This window comes from Talpa occidentalis, unplaced genomic scaffold (assembly GCF_014898055.3).
Source record: "Talpa occidentalis isolate TD23 unplaced genomic scaffold, MPIMG_talOcc4v2.1 talOcc4.4, whole genome shotgun sequence".
NCBI classification, from domain to species: Eukaryota; Metazoa; Chordata; class Mammalia; order Eulipotyphla; family Talpidae; genus Talpa; species Talpa occidentalis.
The window spans coordinates 61,882,667-61,900,489 of record NW_023604295.1 but is presented as its reverse complement, the minus strand read 5'-3'; the positions used below and the strand labels follow the sequence as shown (position 1 = coordinate 61,900,489).

Below are 17,823 nucleotides of genomic sequence, written 5' to 3'. Positions count from 1 at the left end.
TGTTTGATTCTTGGCTGTTCTAGCTGATCTCTCCTGCCCCAGCTCTTCCTATATTATTACTCTATCAGTGTCTGCTTCTTGGGCCCCGTGTCTTTTGGAATCTTGTTAATTCTGTGTCTGTGTGAATGTGACCAATTGTAAACTCCAATTCCACTCTGATTTTCATGACCTAAATATGTCTTTATTATAAAGTTATCATCCTGTGCCTGATTTATCTGTTTGTCACTCCTACTGCACAATGAAGCCTGAAGGTAGAACCTCCATCCTGTATATCTAAAATTTTTAGCATCTAACAGAGTGCCTTACTTTCAGTGGTATCTGGTGTATGTTTACAGATTCAACCTCGTCCTCATTCATATCTTCCCATCTTTCAGCCATGCTGGACTCTGGAAATTCTGGTGCTTTGCAACTGCTTTTCTCAATGTTGAGACCTAGAAATCTTTTTATCCTTTTACCAAAATTTATCCCATTCTTTGTAGCTTTCTCTGATCATTCCTGAATTGTTTGTTCCTTCCTAACAATGAGATGCCTAGATCTATGTGTTTTCTTTCTGTCACATTCCATGACTCTTAAAGGATGACTTGGATTGACTGCACGCTATTTGTTGTGACCACTAAACAGCTCACACTTGTCAGCAGCAATAACTGGAAAACGTTGATTATTGACCTCGTATAGGGGACACTCCCAAAACATGGATTACTAATTCTAAATATGTTTTAGCTTATACTCCAAGTTTTATTTTGTATCTTCATTTCTCCATGCTCAGAATACCTCTTAGAAAATATGCCAGTAGCTCCTAATTCAGTCTTTTACTCATTCCCAATGAACAAATGATGGACTTGATCCTTCTTGACTTCCCTTCATTTCTCACCACTGTGTGTGTTAACTTGGCCAAGTCATTTAACCATTCTGTACTTCAGGTTCTTCATTTATATATTTAGTGATTGAATCTGATTTCTAAGATATATTCTAGTTAGTGATACAATTTTCTCTAGTTAGTGCCACTATTATACTATATGTATAATAGTACTATGATAATTGCCATGGGAAATACAAGACAAGTTTGAGGTCTTGGTGCCTCTACTCTTTTTAGGAAGGTAAGATACACACTCAGGAAGCAATTAGAAACAGCAAAAGGTGGTGTATAATTCAGGATTAAGACACTATTGGAGAACCATTGCCCTCCCCCTTTTTTTAATCTATCCCCACTTGCATATTGAATAAAATCCAGAGGAGGAAACAGGAAAACTCCTCAGTCATTTCAGGTGGAAAGATTGAAAAGATGCCTCTTTATGTTTACTGTTCAATGACAAGCTTCTTGCTTCCCCAGTGTCATATCCTGCGCCCCCCCCAGCCCCTAATAAATCCAACTCATTGGGTACGATGAAGGCAACACAACATTGTACTGTTGGGTTGGATTTGTAGTGATTCCTCCATGGTCAGAGGAAATGAAGAACAGAGAGAATTTCTATCTTTTTGATTTCAGTTGCTTAATATATGTTTAGAAAAGAATAATGACCTTTGCTTTAACATTTCTTGAGTAATAGACCTCCCAATTTTGAATTTGATTTTTTTCCTGCACTATGGCTTTGGTTATCACTGTTCCTTTCCATTGGCTCTTGGAAGATTGCCCTTTTCTTTGTGTATGTAGTTGGAGAGTGATCCAGTGTTTTCTCTTCTAAATGTTACTGTTTAGTTTTCCCAACACCATTTGTTGAAAGAGATTTTCCTTTCTCTGCTGGTATGTCGTAAAGCAACACCCACTTTTTTTGTCATAAAATGGGTGTTGATAAATGTGTGGATTTATTTCTGGGCTTTCCATTATGTTACATTGACCTGTGTGTCTATTTTTATTCTAATGCCATACTGTTTTAATTACCATTGCTTTTCTATACAACTTAAAATCAAGTAATATGATGCCTCCATTTTTCTTCTTTTTGTTCAAGATTACTTTACCTATTCAGGGTCTTTTGTTAGTTGGTTTTGGAGAGGCTATTAACATTTTTTCAGTCCTCTAAAGGGAAATTAAGTTGGTTTCACAGTCATTTTCTGGTATCATTAAGTTCTTGCTAGCCATCTTGGTGTTGGACAGGTCTCCAGAAATATTTTTACTGGCCACTATGCCATTTCATCCAGCCATTGTCAAAGATGAAAGACCAGAGGTAATACTGCAAAATGAATATGTCCATTGGTTCCCAAAATTGTAAGTTTGTGGATTGTAGAGGAGAAAGTTTCAAAATATATGAAGCTGGAAACTAGTCTATGGAAATTTCCTTTTGGTACCTGAATTCAGGATTTCTTTTCTTCCATGGTAACTCATCCATGCATTTAAGGGTGTGTTAGATATTTTATTTTATCTAATGCTTTTTTTTTTTAAAGATTTATTTATTTATTTATTTATTTATTTATTTATTTATTTATTTATTTATTTATTTATTTATACAAGCACTGGGTACAGTCAGAAGTGCAGGAGGGTGAGAGAATTCACCAGAGACAGAGCAGGGAACAGAACAGGCAGAAGGACCAAAGTACACTGCTGAGGGGAGCAGTGGGCGCGGCAGGAGAGGTCTGCGCGCCATGTGGGACCCTTCCCGGCGGCCAGGGATCGAACCAGCGCTGCAGAGGCTGCGGGCAGCTTCACAACTCAGCGCTCAATCGCTGTGCCACCAGGGAGGCCCTCTAATGCTTTTGTAAATGTATTTTTTTAGTGATAAGATTTCATGATACACAATTCACGAGGTTGCTAGAAATGGAATTCCTTTATACTCTACCTCATTAGTCCTTGGATCATCATCTGGATGTTGACATTCCTAATTCTTCTACCTAAATTCAGTTCTCCCTTATATCGGCTCATAGTGCTTTGTGGGTCTCACCACACTAATTAGCAAAATGTATAATTTTTTGTGAGATCATTTATTTGTCATTATGAGATCATTGTCACTCTTATACATTAAATACACTGAAGATAGAAACCATGAACAATTATAAAATGAAATTTAAAAGCTGAATTACGCAGTTGCTTAAACTAAGTACTTTAAGAATAGCTACCCTACAGTAATGCTAATCGGGTTTGCAGATTCTTATATTATAGTACTTTAATAAATCCAAAATGCTCTTGTGTTTTCCTGATATCTTTTTTGAAAGAACTGAAATATGTCAGGTGGTTAACTCAAGTATTTTTTTTTATGGTAACTTCTAGTGCAGACCTAGTTTGGACAGGAATAGGAGGTTAATGCTGTTAAGGACTCTGAGTTCTTATATCTTCCCTCATTCTTGACAGCCTGTCTCCCCCTTATCCCCATCTCTATTCTTTGTCCTAACATGTTGGCCTCCATCAGCTTTTCATCTGAAGTCAGTTTTCCTACCATCTGATGTAACTGAGAACAGTTTGTTTTTCTAAATTATTTAGCCTTAAAAATAGATAAATCCCCTTTCGTTTACCCTAGACATGGTTGAAATTTTTCACATTTTTCAAAAAGAACATTTTGAGGTAAATAAAAGGAGGGAGTATCGGAGAAAGCAAAGGAATAATAAATTTGCAGATCCTTATTCTGATGTAATTAGGTTTCAGCCACAGATGATTATTGTGGAACACTGTCCTCTTTTTCTTTCTTCACCCCAAAATAGGGAATCCTAGTAAGAATTCTTCTTTACTGCTTATTCTTTGGATATCCCCTTTTACCCATTACTTCTTTTTATTTTTCTTTCTTTTTCTTTTTTTTTATATTCCCCATACAATTGCAACCCCCTGATTTTGACCCCAATCTTCTTAGAGGAAGAAGGTAGACATCTGGGTTTGGGATAGGTAGTTATGTGGGCCTCAGAGAAATAGACAGAGAAACCTATAGGGGGAAGTAGCAAGAGAGGAGTGTTGGCAAGTCACAGAGGTAGGAACATGAGAGGGTGTGTATGTGTGCTCGTACACACACTTCTTTATGTGTTACTTATAGAAGTAATCAGAGAAAGTGGGGAAGCAATCAAAGAAGTTTGGACTTATAAAGTAGGGTCAAATTATGGTAACTTGCAAGGACAATTTACGGAGTTAGGATGTAAGCAATTGCAGAGAGTATTTCCAGTTTTACATGTGTGCGATGGAATTATTTTGTTACTAAAACTTTTTCCTGTTGATTTCAGCAATAATTTGAGATCGTTTTGTTCATTTCTCATGAAAGTGTTGAAGGGTAGTGCCGTTTGTGGAGTTCTTGTCAGGATATGTTCAGTGATCATTAATTTGCATCTGAGTTCCTATGTGGTGGGGAATTTGTTCCTGATGCTGTTTCAGAAAAGTCACTATGTTGGGAGCTAAGATACAGTTTTAACACTACAGACTTGAGTACAGCTTTAGCTCCTCTTGTTTAAAATTTGGATTAAAACTCAAGTCAACAGACTTTGGGTGGTCTCGTCCTTACCCCTTAAAGGAGCAGATCCATATGACCATACTCCTTCACAATTTGGCAAGACGGTAGTCTTCTCTCATGAGACACCCAAAACAAGAATAGTGAGGACATTAGAGGTCAGTTCTGAGGTAGGTTGCCAGAGCTTATGTAGGGAAAATACGTCCAAGACTTGCTTTTAGTCTCTCCAGCTTTAACTCGTATTCCTAGTTGTTTCCTTTTCATAAAAATTATGAAATTTTCCATTGAGGTCTCAAAGGAAAATAAAGAATAAAATAAGGATGCCAAAGAGTTTTAGAAATGTCTGCAAGTAAAAGAGAGATTAGCATCCCCTCTGTGTGGTAGTGACCATGTTTGGTGTAGTGCTTGTCTTACCATGATCATTACCGTTGCTGGGTGCGCTAGATGGGGAAAAGGTCTTTGCTGTCATTAAATTTTTGAAGGATGAAGTTCTTGCTTTTAAAAATTCTGTTTCTTGGGCATTTCTTCAGATCTTTTCCATTCATGCTCAGAATTTCTATGACATAATATCTCAGTGTTTTGAAAAAAAAAAAAAAAAACTGATGTCTGTGGTTGAACTTTATCTCATTTTTATTACAACCCAAATAACCTTCAAGTCCCAAAAAGAAGTGCATGCTCTTTGTGTGTGTGTGTGTGTGTGTGTGTGTGTGTGTGTGTGAGAGAGAGAGAGAGAGAGAGAGAGAGAGAAGGGAGCAGGGGAGAGTTCTCTGAGGAGTTCTCTTTGCATTTGGTAGGTCTGTTTGATGTCAAGAAACAAACCTAGTGGGAACATCTTGTCCATGATTTATTCTCCCTTTCTTTCCCATAGAACATTTAGTGACTTATCTACTTTCAGTATTTTTAAATGCCTTAGATTGTACAATTGCTAAGAATCAACTATGTCATACTCACTGCCAGGCCTAGTGCTTGGCTGGTCAGTGAGCTTCTCCCAGGTGCACGTCCCTGATGTGATACATACCTCATTCATTGGTTTCTCATAGATATCCTCCTGCCAAGGGGCAGATTTTGCTTGAAAAGCATCTCTCTGGAGAGCCTCCAATACTTTTTTTTGAGTGACAAACCCATACTGAGCTTCCAGCAAAGCCAAGTCCATTTTTTCAGCCTTTAAAATGGTTATGACTTCATCTCGAGCCTGTAGGAACAAAAGGCATTTCTCTACCAACAGTCTCTGCAAGTAATTTCTTGTGATACTTGACAGTAGTTTTTTTCTTCTTTTTCAAATATAAACAAATCATTTTCTTAGAGTACCTTCTGAAAAGGTAAAACAAAAAAAGAAGAAAACAATGTCGTTCCATCCTCTTTAACAATCTGAGTCCACTAATTATGTTTTCTTCAAAAGTGACCACTAGGCAGCTTTGGGAGACTCTGTGCATTTTTTTTTTTTTTTAAGATTTATTTATTTATATAAGCTCGGGGGAGTACAGACCAGATGCGTGGGAGGGTGAGAGGATTCACCAGAGACAGAGTGGGGAGCAGAACAGGCAGACACACTGAAGGCACTGCTGAGGGAAGCAGCAGGTGAGACAGGAGAGGTCTGCCTCGCCATGTGGGACTCTCCCTGGCTGGCTGGGAATCAAACCGGCACTGCAGAAGCTGCAGACAGCTTCACAGCGCTGCGCTCAACCCGCTGCGCCACCGGGGAGATCCCTGCATTTTCTATTATTTGACAAACAGATAGCATGATACCTGGCATGTTATATGTACCGGCATTTGCATTTTCAGGTATTGGAAGTAAGATTATCCTATATGTGTAGCAGCTGTTTTTAGTTTTCTACACAGTTTAATAATGCCAGAACAAGTTTAGGAGTCATTTCACATAGGATCCAAAAGTGCCCATCATGATTTAAGCCAATCCAGAAGTCTTCTGGTATTGTTACCCGTACGTGCCTGTGCACTGAAACTTAGGAGCAGCATGGGCAGAGGATGTGACCTTTCACTACATGCATGCCAGTTGCATGGCATAACGACTGCCTTTTTAGATGTGATTAATTGCCCTTCATATCAGCAGAAGAAAATTCTGTATATGTGTATTTACGCTTTGCTTTCATGTTCATACAAGTATGAATCACAGATATCTATTCTATGGCAGCATGCGCACCAAATTCACAGACTTTCCCCTTAAAGCGTGATGGCGATAATTCCAACCCAGCGAACCTGCAATTCTCCCTCCAGAATGCTGAGAAGAAATAATAGATCATCTCTGGACAGGTCTTCTCCTTGGTGGCCATCACCACTGTGAGACTTAGGACATGGAAGGACTGCATCTGACTCTCTGGTGGAGTCTTTGTCTTGCTGTCTCTGCTTCATGTCTTTTGGTCTGTGGAACGTGTGGTCTTTAATACATCTGGGAAATGGTTTTTGGGCTGAACTCTCCTCCTTATCACTGATTTTAGAACGCATTCTTAAAGACCTGGAAGGAAGGAAGACATTTGTAACTCTTAATGGAAGTGGAATTTTAAAAAGGGCACCTATAACTGCTATAACAAGTTCACACATTTGTTATATTTACTGCAGCCAAAGACTGAATTCTCTGATGTCTAACAGCAGAAAAGAGCATTAGCTGATTCATAAATCACAGTCTTATTTACACTTCTGTTTTTAAAATCAACATTTTAAAAAATGTGTCCTGCTTTGATTAAGGCCACTTATGTCCATGGGTAAACAGACTGTATTTGAACTTTATCCACCAAGAATTCCACTTTAGGGACCCAGGTCATACTTCCAACCATTACCAAGTGTTTACATAACATAATTGTATTCTTAGATGTACTTAACGTAGTATCAAAACGGTAAAATGCTAATTACTCTAACTTTCTGCAGAATTCACATTATGGTATTTCCTTTAAAGTTAATTTTTGTTTTTAATTGCTTAGCCTTTGTTGCATTAAGAGAGAAGTATCAGAATCACTGCTGTCAATACTTTGGGCTATTTTGTTGAGATGACAAAATCTAGTTTTAAAGGATTTTCAAGATTGGTCTATTTTTCTGACATTCCACTGAAATTACAGATCTATTACTGAATAAATCAAGGACTTTCTTCAATTTAGGGCCCTCATTTCCAAAACCAAGACATTACTGCCTGTAATAGTTGACCATATGCGACCTCCCCTGGTGGCGCAGCGGTTGAGCGCTGGGCTGCAAGGCTGCCTGCAGCCTCTGCAGCGCCGGTTCGTTCCCCGGCCGCCGGCGAGGGTCCCACAATAGTTGACCATATGGAAAAAATATAAAATAAATTAATATTTGAGGACACAATTCCATATCTGATAATGTAATTATCCAGATTAATTTTTAATAGCAAGAAAAGTTGTTCCACCTTTGAGGTTTCTAATTAAAAGTAACAATTGAGCTACTAGTTTACTTCAGTTATGTACAGATTGCTGTTACTCATCCCTACAAATCATGAAACTTTCATGTTCAGTAATATCTTACTTTTAGCTTATAGTAATATTTCTTTAAAAACATGAAAAAACTCAATCATACAGAAAAGTTGGGAAAATATGATCAACCACTATATGCTACCACCACAAATTTGTAACATCTTAATAATTTGCTATGTAAATTATATAACGCTTTGAGTAAATTATCACAGATATTTTTTCTCTTCCTTATTTATCTTCCTTATTTATCTTACTTATCTCTTCCTTAACCTACTTTCTATCCATTCTGCCCCAGAAGTAACTACCAACTTATATTTGTTGTATTTCATTCCAGTACATGTAGATGTATTTTTGTTTCTTACATGTGTTTGTGTATGTATGTGTGTATACATACATATGTCATATTGTTTTGCAGGTTCTTAAACCCTATGTAAATGTCATCTAGGGTATATCTTCTGAAACATGCATTTTCACCCCATATTTTTGAGTTTCTTCTTTATTACTTTACCTTATATAGTGTGATTGCTAAATAGTATTTCATTATGTGAATAGTCTACCATTTTCCATTTTGTTGTTGATGTTTATTTAATTGGTTTACTTTTTTTTCTGTATTAAAATAAAAAAAACTGCTGTGAACATTCTTATACATTTTTCCAGTATAGATGCATTAGTTAAGGGAATATTCTTTAGGGGTTAAGAGTAGAATTTTTAGACTGTTGAAGTGTGTACACAACTCTACTAGAAATTATTGGTCTGTCTCCTAAGTAGAGTACCAATTTATAGTAGAGTATGAGAATTCCCATTGCTCCATCTTTATTGATACTTATTATTATCAAATTTATAATTTTTCTCAATTTGTGTCAAATGATATCTGACTTTCACATTTGCATCCTGTAATGCAAATGTGTGATTTTAGTGTGATTAGGCATACTTTTATTGGTTAAAAGACCACTTGGTATTTCTTCTTAAATTTCTTATTCATAGGCTTTGCCCACTTGCCCACAGTATTGGTTGCCTTTTTCTTTTCTTTTTTTTAATATTTTAAGATTTATTTATTTATTTATACATACATACACGCACTGGGTACAGTCAGAAGCGCGGGAGGGTGAGAGAATTCACCAGAGCCAGAGCGGGGAGCAGAGCAGGCAGAAGGACCGAAGTACACTGCTGAGGGGAGCAGCGGGTGGCAGGAGAGGTCTGCGCACCATGTGGGACCCTCCTCCGGTGGCTGGGGAGCAACTGGGGAGTGAGCAACCCAGCGCTCAACCGCTGCGCCACCGGGGAGGCCCTGGTTACCTTTTTCTTACTGAGTTGTTAGAATTTGTTGCATATTCTACAAATTACTGTTTTGTTGATTATTTATTTTGCTATTTTTGTCCATAGCTTGCATTTCCATTTCACTCTTTTGTGGTAAAGAAGTTTTAAATTTTGAAGTAGTCAAGTTTATCAATTTTTATTTGCATAGCAAACCAAAACTTGAACAATGGTTGTGTAAAAGAAAGGTTGAAACCATAGATTCTAGAACCACACTGCCTGAGTTCAATCCCAACTCTACTACTTATTGTTTTTAAAATTTGGAGGAAATTACTATTGTTATAGGACAGGGAGAGGGGCAGCCCAAACCCCGCAAACCTGCCTATTCTACATGGGTTCTGCCATCCGCCGCATCAACACAAAACATAGGAGACTTTAATGGGAAGGAACTTTAATACAACTAGGAAACAATACAGGTAAGGCAAAGAGTCTAGTTTCTAAATGAAGCATCCAGAGTTACCCGTCCCCTCGTGGGTAAAAGTCCATCCAAATGGGATTGGCCCAGAACAAGGCCCCAAAGCCTGCTACAAGTCTAAAGCATCTTCCAGTGGGGACCCACAGAAAAGGGTCACAAACAACTGGACAAGCCCGGAAGGAAAAGAGCAAAATCAACATCAAGATAAAAGCTGCCATGGTCACCTCCCCACGGGTCTCACCCACGTCTGTGTCACCCAGTCCACAACCCAAAGACAAGCGCAGTTTCTTCACGTGTCTCTAGGCTCCATGCGCCTCCTCCAGGTCTCCTTGCTCCATCCTGCTTCCTTCCTCAGTCTCTTCTTCCGCTTCTCCTCCTCCTGATCAGCTCCACCCTCCCTTGGGTGGGGCAGGGAACCTCCCCCTTTCCTGGGGACCACGCTGTTACACTATTACCTCTGTGCCCCAATTTTCTCATCTGTAAAATGGGGGTGATAGTAGTAGTATGTTTGTTGTTTGAAGTTGCTGTGAGGATTAAATAAGTCAGCACATGTCAAATGTTTACAACATGCCCAGTACAAAATTAGCACTCAATAAATACTAGGTTTTACTATTATCACTAATTTTATTTCCAAAAATTTTACAGTGTTATATATTCATTTATAATTAGAAAAGGAAATATTTAAGAAAAGAGGCAAGGTTATTTAATTATCTCTTTCAGGTAATGGGTCATGAATATGGTATGGGAGGGATGGAATTGAAAGAATGACTTTGTATCTTTGCTGAGTTCTCTGTTTAAAAAATGATTCTTACCAACTTCAGTTTGCTTATACTACTTGAGATGACCTGAATGATGAGACATTTTGGGAACCCTGAGGACTTCACAGCCAGCCAGCTAAGCCTTTCTGTTCATCCCTCCACCAAACATTTATTGACAGCCCACTGTGTGTCATGCACTAAGTTAGTTTTTTTGTGGTGGGCTTCCTACTTCTCTTAATACAAATGAAACTCTTTTATCGAAAGGTTCGTGGATACTGTTCCTAAAACTAGGGTCCTAAAAAGTTCACTGAATAAAGTGAAAAGAATTCTGATAGAAATCAGCTGTGGGGGACCTTTCTGGTGGCACAGGCGGTTGAGCGCTGTGCTGTGAAGCTGTCCACAGCCTCTAACAGTGCAGGTTCGATCCCGGCCGGCCGGTGAGAATCCCACATGGCTCGGCAGACCGCTCCTGGCTCGCCCGCTGCTCCCCTCAGCAGTGTATTTTGGTCACTCTGCCTGTTTGTTCCCCACTCTGTCTCTGGTGAATCCCCTTACCCTCCTGCGCATCTGGCCTGTACCCCAGTTCTTGTATAAATAAATAAATCTTTAAAAAAAAAAAAAAAGAAATCAGCTGTGGAACTTAGTTAATACACCTTCTCCAGCCCCAGTGTCCTGATGTGAATGAAGTGAGGGAGCTGGGGAGATGGTCTCTGTGATCGCCTTCCCCCTGTGGTATGGAATGATACTTGCCACTGTTCCTTTTTTTTTTTTGCCATAGGTTTTCAATAGTATATTTAGCAGAGATGGATTTTGGGGTCTTCATCATATAGAAAATCCACAGAAATCTAAATGTTACGTGTGGAAATGCAGTAACCTGTGTCTGGTGACTTTCACCAGGGGAGAGATTAAAGTTAACAGTAGTTCTTAAGGATATAATACCAGTAATAATTTTCAGCTGAGAATTGTTTTATAGCCTCGCCATAATAATCAGACTGTAAAAGCAGAACTTGAAGGTGTTTATTGTCTTAAATGTTTATTATTTACATGGTTTATTTGTCAGTAACACACCAACTTTCAACTCACTTTACTTAGACACCTTTCCTTGAAGTTTCAGTACCCTTCTAGAGAAACTTAAAACACATACTTTCAAAATTTTAATGTCACATAAACAACAGTTTAAACTTACGACTCATGTTCTTTCTCATTTCATCACACATTTGTTTACTGAATTAGACACTGGAGGTAGAAAGATGCTGATAGTGATAATGATGATCATAGTTAATACTTTTTGAGCATTTGCTATGTACCAGACAGTCTTCTGAGCATTTTACATGTATTAACTTATTCAATTCTCACAACAGCCCTATGAGATGAGGAATATTATTATTTACATTTGCAAGAAAGAAATGGGAGCACAGATAACTGAAGATGATTGCATAGCTAATAATTGGCAGAAATGGGGCTTAAATCCAGGCAAACCCATGTAGAACCCGTGCTTTATTGCTTTATCTATTTACCTATTTATTTGTCTATCTGTTTATTGTAGGGCCATCCTGTATACTGTAGCATGTTTTGGGCATCCCTGACTGCTACCCCCAAAACAGTGGTACCCACTCCTTCTAGATGTGTTAGCAAAAAAAACAACCAAAATGTCTCCAGACATTGCCAAATGTCCTCAGGGCAGGGACGGGGCACATTGCCCCCAGATGAGAACCCCTTCCCACAGTCATCAGCTTCATAGGACTCTGCCCACAATCTAAAGAAAGCAAAACAATTATGATTAGGCACTAAATAAGAAAAGTGAGTCTTGTAGTATCAAGAGATATGTCCTGTGCAGGTAGTTCGAGACTCCTGTTCACAAAACAGAAGATGTAAAAGGTGTACGTCATTCTCCTGAGGGACCTGAGGAGGAAAGGGGACACTGGGGCAGAGGGTGGGCCACAGAACCTGCACTTTTAAAAATCCTGCCATAAGGCCATTGGACTGTGCAGGCAAAGACAGGTGCATATATTGATATAGACACCCTGTCAGAAAAAATACTTAAAATCTCACTGGAGAGACTGTTTACTAAAAACTATTGTACTGATGAGCAGTTACCTATGGTAAAAGTTATCATTCACTCTGCCCTGGGGAAGCATGGAAGAACTCACTTATTTGAAAAAATCAAAGTATACTTTTATGTAGGGATGGAAGTTTGAGGATGTGTAGAAGATATGACTCTGAAAAATCCCATTACAAAGAGAGATAAAATAGATTGGTTTTTTACTTTTTAGTTTTCTGGAAGCAAAGGTTATTTTTATGAGTTCTATGGTACAGTATTGTGCTTTCCACTCACCCACATATCCATATGTGGAAAAAAGTCTACTGATAAGAATCAATTTGTATTCTGCTGCTGCTAGTCAATAAGGATTCCTCTGCTATCATTACTTTTATGCAAGGTGTGCCTTTCAGAATTCCAAGATAATGTCAGTTTTTATTTAGCAGGGTTGTTTGCTGAACTTTGCTCATAAGCAGTGTTCTTTGAGTTTTAGACAACCCTGAGGTCTATGGAACTCTGTGTACATCCTAACTTATTCACCTCACTCTTAAAGTGAGTTGGTGAAATCTGCCAGAAGTGCATAGGTCATTTGCCAATGATGATATTTATGAGTGATTAAAAAATAAAGAATGACCTGAAACATTTTATACTATAGCTGTTCTTTTTAAAGTGATTAGATTTTTTTCTGAGACCACCAATCTTCTCTGGGTCTGGGGGTGGTGGTAGCGTTAACATTCACTTTGGATTTGCTAACAGACCCACCCATCATGTGCATATCTGGTCTATGAAGAGTGTATGCCTTCGCATGTTTACAGTGGTGGAGTTTCCTTGCCCTTCTGCCAACAACCACAAAATGATCAGTAATGAGAAGTAATTAAGTATTGAGAGGAAGAAAACAAAGACATGAATTTCATGATACTCTCATGCCTTGTATTATCAGTGACTTCATTGTTTCTCTTGGCAAATTTTTAATACATCTGCGCTTGGCCTAGGGGTGTGTACTGAGGAAAAGAAAAAAATTGTAATAGCAACAATGGTTTGGATTTTCAGGTTACTAAATAGAAAAATAAAAGGAATGGAAAGTTGCTTTTGTTTATAGTAAATAATGATTCCTTACTCTTTTCATAAATTGCCGGCAATGATATAATGCCTCGTGGTTTTGCAGGAGAAAACCTGCTTAGTTGTCAATTTCACATAGCCAAATGCATTGTTTTTCATGACTACGATAGTCATAGAGAGGCAGCGTTCAGGAATGTAGGAGAGCAAGCGATAAACTGGGTCTCAGGGAACCTGGCTTCTGATCTCAGTTCTGCTTCTAATTAGCTAGGATCTAGGCTGTCACTTATAAAATAAAGGTATCGAGCCAGATTGGCCCTACAAGGTCATTCATTATGGAACAGGACCAAGGGTTCTTTCTCTTGACCTTTACCCTGTTCCTCACCCTCTAACAGATTTCCTGACAGCAGGATTTAGGTATTTGACTGGATGATTTCTGAGGTCCTGGGACTTCCCGCTTTAGAATTCTGTGATTCTCTATTTTTTTGTATCTATGGATACAAATAAAGTGCAGTTGGCCTTGAGTGGCCAATTATGCTTTGTTTTCTTTTGTGGTGACCTCGGTCAAATTTTCTTAAGTTTAAACTGGTTGAAATCACATTGGATCTTGGTAAGGATATATCCATGCAGAAGGAGGACAAATAGAGAATTTGCATTTATTTATTAATTTAGCTATAGAAAGTGGCCAAATGTAAATAGAGGCCTGTTCTACCTACATCTCCCCCTAACACATACACCTACACCTGCCAACTCCTTACTATAAAATTTAAACTTTCTTAATCATTTCTTAATCTTTGTTAATTATTAATTAATCTTCATTAATCTTTATCATAATTGCTTATTCTGTAATTTGGGTGAGAGATAGACACAATTTAGTCCCCATTATTAACAAAATTGCCTGTTTATTTTCATGTTTGAATGGTGACAGAAAAATATTTTGCATGTATAAAAGCACTTCAAAAAACCACAATGGAAGAATTTTTGGTCTTAATCATATACTATAATATTGAAGTAGCCAATGAAACCTACTCCAAGTTAGAGAAGAGAAAATATTAAAATTGATAGCTTACATTTATTCAATACTTATCAACTAGAGATCTCTTCTAAATGCTTTCCTTAGACTAATTCAAAGGAAAGTTTAGTCTTCAGAAAAACTCTTTTCCCCATTTTGTAGAGGAAGAAACTGAATCTCATAGCTGCTAAGTAGTTTACTGAAGGTTATACTGCTAAGATGTGGTAGAGCCAAGTCCTACCTTGGGCAGTTTAGCTTGAGTTCAACAGATTATTGCCCTATTTTTACTTAGAATTTCATGAGAAAGCATCATAGTAAAGGAAAAATCCTTGTTCAACATTGTTATTCAACAGACATTTATGAAGCACCTACAATGACAGATATTGCATCTAGCAATTTATGTTAGCTTGTTTTTATATCTGGACTAATGTTCCATTTGTTGACATTGGTACAGTTAATTATGGGTGTAAAAATCTGAAAAACACAAAACTCCCTATCCCCTTTCAGCATTTGGTGTATTCAGTAAAGTTTTTTTCATACTATATGTGCAGAAACTTACTTGAATGCACTGTTATTCTGAAACTTTGATTTTCTTTTTATCAATTGCTTGGCTTCTTGAGGTCACTAGGGGTGTAACATCATAGAAAGTGTATAAGATTATGAAATCAGGTAGATCTGGGCTTAAATGTTAACACCTCCCTAATGTTAAACCTCCCTAAACCTTCCAATGTAAAACAGATACATGATACTTGATAATAGGTTTGTTTTTTGTTTTTTTCTCTATGAGCACAGGACCCCCGTTCCTGTCTGTATCCCCAGTTTCCCACAGAGTTGGAATTCAGTAGTAATTCACTGAATGAGTTGGAATTCAGTAGTGATTCACTGAATGATTCATGTGTCCTCAGCAGAGCTGGTTGGTTCTGAATAGGAGCTGCCTTATGGTAAAGATGGTTTATCTGTGAACCAATGACTAGAAATTTAGAAAAATGGTACTGAGAATAGAATAATAGTAGTTAAATGTATAGACCTCTTACCATCTAGCAAACATTTTTTTAAGTGTTTTGTATTATCTTACTTAATCTTAAAGCATTTAAACCTGAAATAAAGACTATTAAAATGGCCTTGGTAAAGACAAATTAAGGGTGGAGACACTCAAAGAGACATCATAGACAAAGAAATTAATATCAGTATCAGGGTAGTACTGGTAACCTATACAAAATCCAAAGAAACTGTGTTTATGTGTACGTGCCGAGTACAGAAGTGACTCTAGATCTGCAAGACTTACTAGAAATCTCTAGTTGATGTTACTGAGTTATGAAAACCTTTGATCACATGTACCTCTCTCACCCCTACCTCCCTACATATACCCTCACATGCATGAAATAAACTGAACATCCATTATACTCCTTTTTATTTGAAAGCACCTTTAATAATCATTAGCCCTGTTTTTATGTATGTGACATTTTATAAAGCTGTGTCATTTAAACTTGATTTGATAGGAAGTTTGGAGAATGAATTGGTTTGATGACAGGGTAGTTGCATAATAGAATGTGAATGTATTAATTGTAGGACACTCATCGTCAAGGGACAAAACCGGAATTGATCCGGGACCTTAAGGTGAATGGGTTTTACATCTCATACTTTGCTGAATTTAGGGAGCTGGCTGTCTACTAGCATTACATTTCCACTTAGATTTACCCCTCTCTCTATATGGAACCATTAAGCTATAATTTTGTTCCCTCCAAGCAGAATGGAAAGAAATGTAGGAAGATTATGGGGTTCTCAGCAGAGTTACTTGAGTCCTTAACATTAACTGTCTCATGGTAAATGTGATTCATCTATGAAAGTATTGGCTATAAATAGATGTTAATAGTGTTCAGTTGCAAAACAGCCAGGTTGTGCTTGCATGGCCACATTAGGGAAAAAAATCTCGTTGAGTGTTTTATTTGGTTTCTCTTAAAATAAAAAATGTGTTTCCTTTTATTGCCCCAGTCACCCACATTTGAAGACAGTAAATTCAGCCAGCTGCAGTAAAGTTATCTGATGGCTAAAAAAACATTGAAAACCAGATAACCTAATTTAGTCATTGGCCTCCTTTATCTTTTTCTTCCATTTTCAGTAAAAATCACTGAAACATTCCCTTAGTGTTAGTTTTCCTTGTAGGGAGGACGTGGACACAGTTTCAGAGAGTAGATGGATCTTGGGATGTGTGATTCAATTCCTTATTCCCAAAGATCCTGAGTCCTAAGAGAAAGGCAAAGTCACAGAAAGAGAAGAATCAAATATGCAACTTAGAAAGCAGTGCAAAAATCAATCCCATCCATCCCCCACAGTACCTGACACTCAGTATTTCAGTTGAGAGCACATGCTCAAGTGTTACATCGTGCTCATGTCTGAGAGTGCTTCTGCCTCCAGCGCTGAATCAAACCTGACTACTACTCTTGCCACACAATAGTACTTCAATGTGAAGAGTTCTAATCTTTTTTCCAGATGAAATGCTTTGTTTCTTTAACCATTCCTCACACCACTTAGTTTCATCTCAGTCACCCAGCACACAATCTCATGTGCGCACACACACACACATTGATTATCCCCTTTAGATTTACTCTTCAATGGGCTGGGCCTTTCTGAAAAAAATGCATGGAGCTGGGCATAATTTCCTAGATATTAAACATAACTAAAGGAGTAAATTGGTGAGATAGACTTTGTGAAGATCTTAGCAGTTTTTCTGATGTTGGGTCTCAGTTGGAATTTTAAGTAAAGATACAGAAATTTGATAACAAGCTAATAAAGATTTAGTTTATCAGGTGATTGCTTATATTAATACCTTTTATGTGTACATTACTTGAAACATCAGTGGACAGGTAATTACTTAGAATTTGAGATTCAGAAACCTTAACTTTGAGTGATAAACCTTGGACCTTGCGATGAAAATTTGGGTATTCTGATGCCTCTTTCTCTCCAATCGCATGCTAGAGTAATCAAAACTTGCACTTTTTTAAGCTTAAGTGTGTTATTTGGCTGCTTTTCCACTAACTATTGTAGTCAGAGAAGCCTCTAGGCTGAAGATACAGGATAAACAGCCAGCCAAAGAGGTCTAATAGAGCAGACTTACATCATGGCTTTTCTTAGCTGTGTGTTCTGAAGAAAGGACAAAAGAAATATAAAAATCTCAAGAGTATAAATAGTTGACTTATCCAAATTTTCCATTACAAATCAGTAACTCTTTAAAGATTCTTTTCTCATTTAAGGTTGACACAGGGCTGGGAATGGTTTCCAGATCTTTGTGGAACAGAACAGAAAAAGAAAATTATTTTCATGTAGTCCAAGTTAGCTTTAAATGCATATTTAAATGCCATACTCCCAGCACTACATCAGAACTCTTGAAAATCATATGAATCTTTTAGCAATTTCAAACTACATCATTTTTCATATTTT

The 17,823-nt window shown here is 37.7% G+C and overlaps 2 protein-coding genes across 6 annotated transcripts in view; one reads left to right on the top strand and one right to left on the bottom strand.

Annotated features, from left to right (window-relative positions):
* Positions 1–6,815, bottom strand: part of FILIP1L (filamin A interacting protein 1 like) — a 90,212-nt gene extending 83,397 nt beyond the window's left edge. Inside the window, exons 1-2 of the mRNA XM_054700660.1 lie at positions 6,570–6,815; positions 5,374–5,547 (exon numbers count right to left, since the gene is read on the bottom strand). Of these exons, the coding sequence (XP_054556635.1) occupies positions 5,374–5,547; positions 6,570–6,815 (420 nt within the window). The remainder of the gene's footprint in view (positions 1–5,373; positions 5,548–6,569) is intronic.
* Positions 1–17,823, top strand: part of CMSS1 (cms1 ribosomal small subunit homolog) — a 346,374-nt gene that overhangs the window by 94,674 nt on the left and 233,877 nt on the right. The gene's annotated exons all lie outside the window — the stretch shown is intronic.